Consider the following 12,046-nt stretch of genomic DNA (forward strand, 5'->3'; position numbering starts at 1 on the left):
GTATAAATAGAGACACACTAAATTCTCAATCTCTTAAACTTACATTACTAAATAAATACTTATTTTTCATGGTATTTAAAACGGTTTATCATAAATCGGATATTTCATGTTAAGATTCATTTGTTGGAATCAGTTTTTGAGATTGATCTTGTTTGTCTTGTGTGTTGAACCTGGTTGGTAATAAAGATTTCTTTAAAAAAAAAAAAAGCACTTCCGGGTCAGCTCTAATCCGAGCACAGTTTGTGTTGTTACTTCATTTGCCAAGAAAACATCTGCGATTAGAGACGAGTCGAGAGTTTAACCGTGAAGAGGCAGCATGGCGACCACCATCAGCACTCAGCGGGGACAGGTAAACACTCAGGTGTTCACTTCATTTGTTTGTTTATTTGTTTGTTGGGAGTCACAGACCTGGGCTGTTATTTGTAAACATATCTGACAGTTAACAAACTTCCGCCTTTAAAACAATAACATGCAGGTGAAAACAGGTGCTGTTATCCAGGTAACATCCACGAGCGACGAGTGACGAGCTAATGTCAGGTTAGGGTCGTTAACAGTCCGGATCTAAACTGCGGATTGAGTAGATAAACCAAATAAATCCCCGGGCCTGATTCAGCGACAATGACAAATATGCTCATAACGTTAAATACTGAAAATGGCCACACTGCAAATACCGAGTAATAAAAAAACGGTGACGCACTATTCCCTTATTTTCTGTGCTATGTGAATGTGACTGACGTGATTTAGAGACAGATGGTTTTACATGTATTTATGATATAACGTTCCATTATTATACACCAGCACAAAGTGCGCACTAACTCACTCCTATATGAACAAGACATAAAAGAACAACTACACCCTAAGTGTGTTGTTTTCCGTTGTACACACAATGACACAGAGCAGTGGTCAGTAACTGGACCCGAGTATGTTTCCATCGGGACCGCAAAATCTTAGCATTTCTTAACAGGCACAGCGTGGGCAGCTCACAAGGGCTGCGTGGGTCCTTCGGTTGTTGCGTCGTATCCAGCTTTGAATAGTTGACGCAACGTATTATTGTTAATGCTTGAAAACATGGCGTTTTCACTTTGTTTTCGATTCTTATCAATAATGAGTCATAAAACAATAAACTGAAGAAGCCACTCGATTAGTGGTGAAACGTTTCAACTTCTAGAAGTCTAGTTGCTGTGAGTTAGAGATGTGAGAGTCTAGATAACTTCAACTGGACCAGTGAGAACCTTCACAGACCTTCAAAAATGTTAAAGTGTGATATGTTGAAATGTTTGAATTCAATAAAAAAAGTATGTCAGTAGGTATGTCAAGGTGTTCTATGTCTGTCTGCCTCAAGCATGTGCTTTCTCTTTGCATTGTCTGACTGAATATGTGTTTTCAGGTGTACATTGGGGAGCTTCCCCAGAACTTCCTACGGATCACTCCAACCCAGCAGCAGCAGCAGGTCCAGCTGGATGCCCAGGCAGCCCGGCAGTTGCAGTATGGAGGCTCAATGGGCACTGTAGGGCGGCTCAGCATTACTGTGGTCCAGGTAATCATGGATGTTGGTGCCGTATTTGCACCAGCTTGTAGGTTGTAAGCTACAAAAGCAAATCATTTTTGTATAAATGACTTTAATAGGTACTGCTACTGTGACGTACCTTATATTTTTAAGTTGTCATGCTGCTTACTGGTGTTTCAGCTAAAACTAACCCTTAAATACTGGAAGTTTTAAAACAACAGTGTCATGTCTTCAATGTTTGTGTCCCTGTTATGTTGAACTCTGTCTGATCGAAGGCCTGAAACTACAGTGACAGATATTAAAACCTAACACAAAGATGAAATGCTGGACTACAAGAGAGCTGAAACTGCTGTTACCCTGAGAAGCACCTAATCAAATCAATGGCACAACAGCTTCTTTGTAGATTAGTAATGAAAGCTGTCACTTATGAAAGCACCAATGTTTAAGCAAGGCAAAAGAAGGGTTTTGTGGGATACTTGTCTTTATCCTGGATAGTTTTTGTATGTTATAGAGTTGGGTCCAAATAAACAGTATTCTTATAAATATGAAAGTAGTTTAAAGGTGCAATATGTAAAATTTGAGATATAGTGGCTTCCAGTAGTGATTGCAAAATACAACTTTCTAAGCACCCCTCACATCCCACCCAGTTTCCAGGAGCAGTGGACAGTATGGTGGCCATCACCTTTAAAACGAAATGCGGTTCCCTGTCTAGAACCAGTGTTTAGTTTACCTTTTCTGGGCTGCTGTAGAAACATGGCGAGCCTATGTAGATTTAAAAGGCTCATTGTAAAATTAAGAAAATGCAGTGGTTGGTATTTTCTGGTGATTACACACTAATGACAACATATTTATGAATACTATATTCCATTTCTTCTAATGGATCACTCTAAATATTACACACTGCAGCCACATCACTGAAGCCACCTTGTTTGTTTTCCTTTATAGGCGAAGCTGGCTAAAAACTATGGTATGACTCGGATGGATCCATACTGTAGGATCCGACTGGGCTATGCAGTCTATGAGACACCAACTGCTCACAATGGAGCAAAGAACCCGCGCTGGAATAAGGTGATCCAGTGCACTGTTCCTCCTGGTGTGGACTCCTTCTATCTAGAGATCTTTGATGAGGTGAGCAGGTGGCACACCAGAGGCAACAACTGTGGATCATCAGAATTTGATTAAACTGTGTGATCATTTTGGATGATGTAATTTGTGGTGCTGGAGCAGAAGTTTTGCATTCTTTTTTTTTTCCACTGTGCTCACAAACCACACCTATTTAGAAACCAGTTATTCAGCATCTTTGTTTATTAGTACTGACAAAGAGGTTTGACTGTGTATGACTCAATGTCTGAGCTGTCAGCTAGAGCTGTTAGTTTCGCCCTCTCCCCTGATTTACACAGTATAAATTAATTTGAGCTATAAAGTATATCTTCACACACATTTCTAAAGTCTGGTGCTTTCTGGGGAAAAAAAATAACTCATGTCAGAAGAGGAGGATTGGGACCCCCTGGCCAGCTGCATAATGGGAATGTGAAGTCTTAAGGTTAGAGGCTATTGGCAGAAGAGCAGCTGATCAGACTGTACCACATTACACCACCGTGTATTAATTCCCAATGACGTATTTTAGAGTTTGTCATCTGAATTACCATCTAGTTTAGGTCAGAGGGAAATTAAAACAAAAATTTTAGGTGCAATGACTTTTTTTGGCAAATAAGAGATTTCCACAGTCGGCCACCATCAGTAGGTTTAAACCAGAGCTTCTAAGGACACAATAGACAGGTTACGAAGAGACATGTCTCACATCTGTTCCAGACAGTAAAGGGCTAAAATGGAACTGACAGATTCCATATTGTTCCATATTCTTGCCTATGTGCTATCCAGAGAGCATTCTCCATGGACGACAGGATAGCATGGACTCACGTCACCATACCTGAAGTCCTAAGGGAGGGTAGTGTGGTGGATGAGTGGTTCAGCCTCAGTGGACGACAGGGCGATGACAAGGAAGGCATGATCAACCTGGTGATGTCTTTTGCTGTGAGTACATTACACAAATTCTGTCAAACAAGATGTACAGCATTATTTAACTTTTATGTAACAGTTGACAAGTTTAGATTGTTATGCATTACTCAATACCTTCAGGGAGGTGTCACATCAGCCCCACATTCATTCTGCAGTGACAGTGATTCTCTGCTTGTTAAAACATGATAAATATAAATAAAAATGAGTAGAAATAATAGCTGTCTTCACATAATACTTGCTTGCTAATGCCGTCAATCTCTCTCTCCCACCCAACCACACTGATTCTGGTCCGCTCCACAGGTCACTCTAGACACTACTCTGAAATTACAACAAAAATGACGAGCTGCCCTCTGATGGCAGTTGCAGTCTCTCAGAAACTAATGCAATTAAGTGGCAATTAAGTGGTGAATTTTTGCAAGTATGAGTATATGGGCACAGTACCGGCCTGATGCCAGTATCAGTATCGGTGCATCCCTAGTTACCTCAGAAGACTGCAGGTCACAGAGTGCAGAAGTTGAGGGATTTGATGCTAATTTGAGTTGGATATAATAAGGTACAACACAATGAGTATGAATAGTGATGCTCCTAATCTTGTCTCTCTCTTTATGTCAGTCCTTACCAGCAGGAATGATGACTCAACCTGTTGTCCTGATGCCATCTGTGTATCAACAAGGAGTAGGATATGTTCCTATTACAGGTCAGACACACACACCCACACACACCCACACACACCCACACACACCAGCACATTTTTGATTTTTGTTTGTTTTATCAGACCTTGGGCTTGTTAAGTAAATTGTTCTAGCTAAGAGCTCATATTCAAGTATTTGGATAGTGGTATGATTTCTTACACACCTTATATCTGCTGCATTATTGGCTCTTACAATTGTGTGTGTCCTGTCTCACTAGGAGTTCCTGCAGTATACAACCAGGGCATGGTGCCCATGGCAATGCCTGCAGCCATGCCAGCTGTTGGGGGCCAGGGGCTGGTGTGCAGCGAGGAGGACCTGAAGGCTCTGCAGGACATGTTCCCCAACCTGGATAAAGAGGTGGTTCGCACTGTGCTGGACGCACAGCAGGGCAACAAGGACGCTGCCATCAACTCTCTGCTGCAGATGGCTGAGGAGCTCTAACTGCAGATCACATGCTCTTAGTGGACATGCTACACACAAACATGTTGGTCTTTCTATTGTTTTGAGGACACTCGTGTGATAAAATACATTCCCTAGCTCCTTACCCCAACTTTAACCACCATGTGGGAGGAAGCTGGAATACAGAAAACCCATGCAGGCATGCATGGTCTGAACCCAGAACATTCTTGTTGTGAGGTGATAGTGGTGATTAACCACTGCTCCATTATACTGCCCACCCTATCTTGACCATCAAAAGCTTAATGCTTGGCCTAAAGTTAAATTTAGTTTTCACTTTAAGCCTTAAATCAAGTCTTGACCCTTAAGCAGCCCTTGTGAGGACTGGCCAAAATATCCTTACAGCGACGGCTTATAAGTAAAATTTGTCCACACAACCATAGAAAGACATTTATGTGCACATAGACATGCAGCCCTTTCTTCCTTCCACATGGTGGCTGAACACCCTGCAGCCATATCTGAGCTCCACTAGCTGGTAACTACAGCTGTTTTCTTCCTTAATTGACTTTTTTGGCCTTTGCTGTCTCTGCTAACAGACAACTGTCTGGCACTGTATCCTTAAAGCATCCCAGCAAATGTGGCCACCTTGGGTTTTATTTTTTAAATCATGACAGATCATTGAGGTGTGTATCACAGTAGTCAAACAAAAATGTTGAATTGGCAGCAGTTTAATTTGATTGATATTTTAAATCTTACTGGTGCAAATCATTGTTTCTTGATTGTTCCAGTGTCACAATCACTTGATTTGCACAGTTTGAAGCAGTCATGCTCAATCCGTTTATTTGGATATTGTTGTTCCTAGTTTGTGGAGAACATGTACTGTATATAGTAATCTTCAGTGAATCGCTTGTTCTACACATAGTTGTAAAATATTTAGTGCATTCAATATCTAATGAATTATTATTGGCACCTGAAATTATATAGAGTTCTACTGTATATGGCGTTGAGTGAGTTGAGAATGAATAGAGGATGTCAGGGGAACAGCACTTCACTCCACTGAGTTGTATTTTAAAGCGATGGCAAAATTTCCTTGCAAAGTTCTGCTGTAACCTATGATCTGTCAGTAAAGCAAGGAAATGAAGATGGATGTTTAAAATAATATTCTGTGGAGTCACTTTTTAAGTAAATGTAGAGTAGTAGAGTCTCTGCAACATGAATGAAGATGTCACTTTCTGATTAACTTTCTAGGATGTTATCTACACATTAACTCAGTGGAGTCAGTCTACCTGTGATGAGCTAAATATCCTCCACTGTTTTCAGGAATACATCTGACCCCTGAACAGTCATGCCTAAGTTGACAGTGACCAGAATATCCAGTGCAAACATCCTAGTCACATGTACAGGAAAGCAGCTTCTAACACCGTGAGCAGAGCTTTACACTTAAGTCTTATTCTTCAGCTACACATTTGTATGTGTTGTGGTTCTTAAAGCTTTTTGTTGACACTTGTAGTTTACAATTTGGTTTTGTTAATGTGCTTTCTGCCAAAGGTTTAAGATTTGTTTTCTCCTAATCATGTTCGTGTTCCAGAGTTCTAAACTATTGCTGTGATTTTATTCTGTCAAGTGAGTCTATTATTGTTTCCACAGCATCTGAGTCTGAAGACAATGGTCTGAAGTTAGATTTGCATTTTTAAGATCTTACATGATCTTACAGCTTATATCTAGCTGTGGGAAAAGTAAAGCCTTTCTGTGAAGTTTTGGACCCCGGGTGATGTGACTGATGGTGCCACCAATTATGCAACTTGAGCTTTTGGACAAGATTGCTAGAGCTTAATTTGTTCCCTCAAAAATGTCAAACTGTCAGATTGTACAAAGTAACTCTGTTGCCATTTGCTTTGAATATACAGATGTTCTTCTGAGAGTTTGATTTTGTGTTTACCATTAAGATCAATAAGAACAGTGATACAAGTGGTCACATTGCAGAAATATTTTAATAATTATAGTCTGAGAAATTCTAAGCAGAAGAAAGTTTACATCACAGTAGCTGTAGCATGTTGTGACAATGAGCAAGAGCACAAGTTTCTATAAAAAAACTAAAACCTGAGAAGAATAGGAAAGTCAAAAGTTATGTTTTGCATAGCGTTTAAAAGATTTCAGTCCAAGTGATCGATATCCTGCCTCGCCATGGTTAAGGTTCATTACTTCTGCCCCCCATCGACACACTGTGCTTTTGTGCAGCTGCAGGTCAGCACGTCGGTGTAGCTGTACTTGAGTTGGGAGCCGTCACCACAGGTCAACATCACCTCCTTCTGACTGGTAGTGGCCTCTTGACAACACTCACACTTGTGCATCATTGTGTTAGCGTCCAAAGAATACCTGCATAGAGAGAGACAAAACTTCTTATTCTCTGCACCTAAAAAATTAGTAACAGTTAATAAGAGGATTCTGCAGTCCTGCCTAATCCTGTGGTCTTTTTAAGGGGCTGCATTTCAAGATCTGATTTTAAGATTTGAATTAATTTACTTTATCTTGTGCTTATTGTTAAATAGACTTAATCTATTATAGTGTAAAACAAACTATCACTATTGGCAGGTCAGTTATTGATACACAGTTAAATGTTTGGAGAGCATTCCTATGGGAGCCAAATAACCGCTGTTAAATGTTTGACATATTGATGGTGCTGGCAGTGGATATCAGGCTGTGCAGTCATAAATGTACTGGCCTTGATTGCTGACAGGTAAGATCTTCAAATTACAAGGAAAATAAAGTTGGACTTCAAATTTGGGCTTAACTCACATGGAGGAGCTTCCACAGTGTCCAGCGCAGGATGTCATGTCAACTGGCGCTATGCTCTTACAACCTTTCACCTCGATGACTGTTGGGGTACTCTGGACCTCACATGTACTCCGTGGCTTGCCTGGAACACACAACAACTGTTAGGCTCTCGCAATAATATGATGCAGTTTTGTCAACTTGCCCTTCCTAAGACATTTTCAGGTTTTGTAGCTATTATTTGATATATAACTCCCTCAACTTACAGGTTTTGCAGCATCCATTAGCATCAGTTTTCTCGGTGCCCTGGAGGAGGAATATAGTTGTGTGTTAGATGTGGACAATATATAGTTGGGCAGTAGATGGGAAACACTATTTTCTATAGAGGTTTGATGAACTCACAGGTTCACAGTTGGAGGGGTCAAAGTGAGGACAAGAGGTCCTGATTTCTTTGGTCACAAACTGTCCATTGATCCTGTGACAGGTGTAGTGCACACACTTGTCATCAGGGGGTGCAAAAGTCTCATTGGCCTGTAGCAATAAAAGACCAGAAGGTTAATTAGTCTTAAAGATCATCATTTATCCTTTTTGACCATAATTTTGTCAAAATGCGATGGCTTTCCTGAACTAGAGCATCTAGTAACAGAAATAACAATGGCAAATGGGATGAAGGTGATATTAATAAGCTCTGTATGGTTTACTTTGAAATAAGTCTGTTCATAATTTTGCTTTGAATAAAATTATAAACACACATATCAAAATTGGTAATTGTGAAAAACATTTCTTGCATCACTTAACATATATTAGGCAAAAACAGAGGTAAGACACAAAAAGCTGCTGGACTGACCTTCATGACATGTGTTGTGCCATCAGGTGTGGTGAAAAGGCAGCCTGTCTGAACACAGGTTCCACAACACTGGTCAGGTGCAGCCTGATACTTATAACCCTAAATGAGAAGAAATGAGAGAAGAGGGACAGAGAGAAAAGAATTCATTTGGCTTTTTAAGAAAATGTCCACTGAAATATATTTAGGTGTTGGGGTATTTCTCATGTTTTAAATACACAAATCCAGTACAACTACAGCATGCACATTACATTGATGCACATTGCATGTGTACTAAATGAAAGTAAGCACTGAATGTGGCTGTGACCTTGAAGTCGAGGCCTGATCCAATGTGAGTGAAGCCTTTGTGTAAAAAGTAGTGAATGTGTGTGTTTCTTTGCTATGTCCAGTGGATGAACTCACTTCAGAGCAGTTCATGTTGCACACAACTGGGCTGCAGTTAATGACATTCAGCTTGGTGGTGGGGTTCATTGTGGGGCCACAGTAACACTCCTGGCAGGGTCCAGGCTTAAAGGACTCATTTGATATTTCTTCCTCTGATGATGATGATGAGTCCTGTGGTCCTGATGGTGCTGCAGTTGTTCTTGATGGTTGTCTTGGTGTTGTTGGTGGTTCTAATGGTGGTTCTGATGTTCCTGGTGTTGGGATCTTGTCACCAGGCTATAAAATACATATTGGTCAGTACTTTGCTCTCATTCTAAGAAAACTGCATTTCTGCCTTCTAGTCTGTTCCATGTTCACACTGATTTGCACAAAGTATGGTAATGAGGTGCATGCATGAAATCATATGAAATAACAGGTTAGTCGTTCCACAGAAAGTTTTGGTGACAATAATACTGCATCATCAGTTTTGTGGGGCTAGTGGTGACTGGGAGCATGTCATAGTACATTTTACTGGAAAATTAATAAGAACCACAACTTCATCTTGTATGTTACAAATAAGGATATCTCAACAGTGAAATCAAGGTCAGTGAAATATATGGAAGGAGTTTCTTCTCATCAGTGTGTTGGATGGAGGAGAAGTGGGCAGCTGTAAAGACCTAAGAAACTTTGAAACCAGCCAGATAGTTGCAGCCTGATGGATTTCTGGATTTTGGACTGTGTGCTTACCTTGTACTCAGTCATGTTATAGACACATACACCTTTAGGAACTGTAGAGACAAAATAGACATTTCATATGTTATTTCATTTTACTCATTTAGTCTTTTTGTTTTTCATTAGTTCTTCAACAACTTATAATCCACACATCAGTAGATAATGCTACATTATGCTGATAAGAGTCACATACCACATTCGTAGGATTTGCAGCAAGTGCCATTAGTGGCCTTGAGAGCAAAACCCAGTGGGCAGGTGGTAGGTAGGGGACACAGGTTTACATTGCATTCTGTTGAAGACAAAGGTACGTGAATGTTGAGATTTGCCTTATTTTCTAAAATGTTCCAAAACAATTACTTAAATTATGTAGCTGAAATGGGACAACTTCCTAAGGTCTGGCATTCAGCTTCTAGTATGCTCTTTGTATATTTACATATTTAAATTACATTAACCTGTACTCTTAAGCTAATGAATAAATGCAGATGCCAATGTCAAGTGGAGACTGAATATAGAATAAAGGTTCTAAATGCATGAAATCTTGTCACCTTGAGCCATTAAAAAAGTGACAGAATCACATCTGTAGTTGTGTGACACAACAACTGACCACATGATAGTTTTGTGCAGCAGTTCTCAGTCTTGTTGACCAGCTCCTTGCCCGGCTCTCTACACTCAGGGGTCCGTACAGGTATGCACTTAACAGGTTGACACTGGATGCTCATGGAATCCTTGTCACACACACAGGTGTTGCAGCCACTTGTCCAGGTGTCCCCAGGCTGGTTAAGAGCAAAGAACCAACTTAGAGAGACAGATCATGCCCTGCTTGTACAGTATATATGAATAGATGTTTTTGGCAGAGTTCTCACCTGTTTGGGTTTTCCATCAGGTCCAACACAATCTGAAATTCAAATAAACAAGTTTTCATAAGATTTGTTTGTTTCACAGCCAATACAAAAATATTCTATGACACAGTTATAGGATCTCCTCTTACCGCAGGAGGTAACACATGTGTCATAGACTGTGTTAAATAAGGTGGTGCCACTGGGACAGAAGCAACCCTCCTTAGTGACGTTAGAAGATGCCTGGAACTTTTCGTTGTATCTGATGTCAGCAGAGGAATTAGTGGTTATTATAGTGGTGTGAAAAATGTTGTGAAATACACAAAAGCTCTGAGAGCAGCATCTTTTTACTAAAGATGATGAATTCTACAAGATGTTAGATCCAAATATAAGTAATAAGTCTTTTATAGATCATCTTTATGATTGTAATATCTTTCAATCTAATATTTGTACATTAAATTATATATCAGTTGTAGCACAAACAGTCAAAATGGATATCCATCGTCACTAACAAGGACAAAAACAACCTGAACTAGGAACATTATTCATCTAAAATTCAATAACGACCCAAAAGTGAAACACAAAACAAAAAAAAAACACCAAGCTGTTGACGTATAGTTCACCTGTTATTGCATGTAGGTTCAACAGATGGGCCACAAGCCATGTATACTTTGTTGCTTGGACACTTGTGCTCTGCAAGGTAGAGATGTTTTTATACACACATTTTTCAAAACTCCTCACAACAATTATAATACTGTGCAGTAATGACTGAGTATCTCACCACACTGCCCATTGGTAGCATCCCTCCAGTCAATACAGATTCCTGCATTAGAGCACTCGGTGGCATAGGCCTCCAGGCTAGAGCAGGTGTTATTTCCACCATTGCAATTATCAGACATGCAGGATGTCACAAATGGTCCAGGGGATACCACTTCATGGCATGGTGCAAATACACTAGAGGGGACATACAAGCCAGGACAGTGTATCAGGAAAAAGTCACAAGGCTTGGCATACACCTACCAGAAAAATATAATCATCATCTAAGATAAAATGGAAAGCAACAAGAATCATGACATTTAATGCTCAGTTTTTATGCTGAGTTCTACTTTAATTGTTTTCATTTGTGTGGTTCTCTACACTTTCTTCTAAAGCCATACTTTGTAGCTGTGTTGTACTGGACTGCACTACAGTGTATCAGTTCCTGTTGCTCCAGTCACAGTGTAAATAGCAGAGACGTCAAACAAAACATTGTTTGCAGAGAATGAGGCCGGTCAACATTTTGTGGCTCCTCTCACCTGCTGGTTAGGAGATTACAGATGGCAGGTTTGCAAACAGGCCTTGTTGTTGATTGTGATGGTCCTGTAGTGGATAATGTAATAGGTGGTTCAGTTGTGGGGGGAACACAGGGTGTGTCTGGGACATGCCATTGGTCTGCAGAGTCTGAGCAGCTTTCAACCTGGCCATTGGGTGAACGGCAGTCATTGTTTTGGGAGTTGTCACAGGTTCCTGAAAAATAAGAAGTAGAATGCTGAGGCCAGAGTGCTGGGTGGAAAGGCTTCATATGCCTGTCATACCAGTCTCCTACATTAACTGAAGCCTGGCAGTTACGGTGCAGTTTCAGTTATATAGGGTGACCTCCGGCACTGACATATTTCTAATTTCTTTTACTGTAAGCTCTGGCCTACTAAAGGTCACTGAACCGGTCAAGATAATCAGCAAGTGTTTTGGTAACTCACCACATTGTCCCTCAGTGTTTCCACCAAAGAGGGAATAAGGAAGGTTAATGCTAATGGAGCACATCCTATAGATAATGTGTACGTTTATCGCTGGAATGTCCAATGTGATCATCATATCTGTACTAGTAAGGCACAGGGACAGAATCAAG

General features: G+C 40.4%; 2 protein-coding genes across 3 annotated transcripts; one reads left to right on the forward strand and one right to left on the reverse strand.

Moving 5' to 3' along the window:
• Positions 1-216: 216 nt before the first annotated feature.
• On the forward strand, positions 217-6,535 carry tollip (toll interacting protein). 2 transcript variants are annotated; one of them, XM_026293091.2, is made up of 6 exons: positions 217-349; positions 1,388-1,537; positions 2,453-2,635; positions 3,389-3,541; positions 4,139-4,223; positions 4,436-6,535. In XM_026293091.2, the coding sequence occupies exons 1-6, from the start codon at positions 317-319 to the stop codon at positions 4,657-4,659; spliced, it is 828 nt and encodes a 275-aa protein (XP_026148876.1). In that variant the 5' UTR covers positions 217-316; the 3' UTR covers positions 4,660-6,535. The 2 variants fall into 2 exon arrangements, with proteins under 2 accessions (XP_026148876.1, XP_026148877.1); XM_026293092.2 differs by lacking the exon at positions 217-349 and adding an exon at positions 1,041-1,224.
• Positions 6,536-6,586: 51 nt separating this feature from the next.
• Positions 6,587-12,042, reverse strand: LOC113122108 (intestinal mucin-like protein; the record flags this gene model as incomplete). Its single annotated transcript, XM_026293090.2, has 15 exons — positions 6,587-6,990; positions 7,411-7,531; positions 7,653-7,692; positions 7,789-7,917; positions 8,234-8,332; positions 8,633-8,890; positions 9,341-9,381; positions 9,519-9,614; positions 9,930-10,098; positions 10,189-10,220; positions 10,314-10,423; positions 10,785-10,854; positions 10,943-11,115; positions 11,457-11,667; positions 11,898-12,042. Coding segments are annotated over 15 exons (1,872 nt in total), but the record flags the coding sequence as incomplete, so codon positions are not given.
• Positions 12,043-12,046: the final 4 nt, after the last annotated feature.

The sequence above is a fragment of the Mastacembelus armatus genome, chromosome 3 (genome assembly GCF_900324485.2).
Source record: "Mastacembelus armatus chromosome 3, fMasArm1.2, whole genome shotgun sequence".
NCBI classification, from domain to species: Eukaryota; Metazoa; Chordata; class Actinopteri; order Synbranchiformes; family Mastacembelidae; genus Mastacembelus; species Mastacembelus armatus.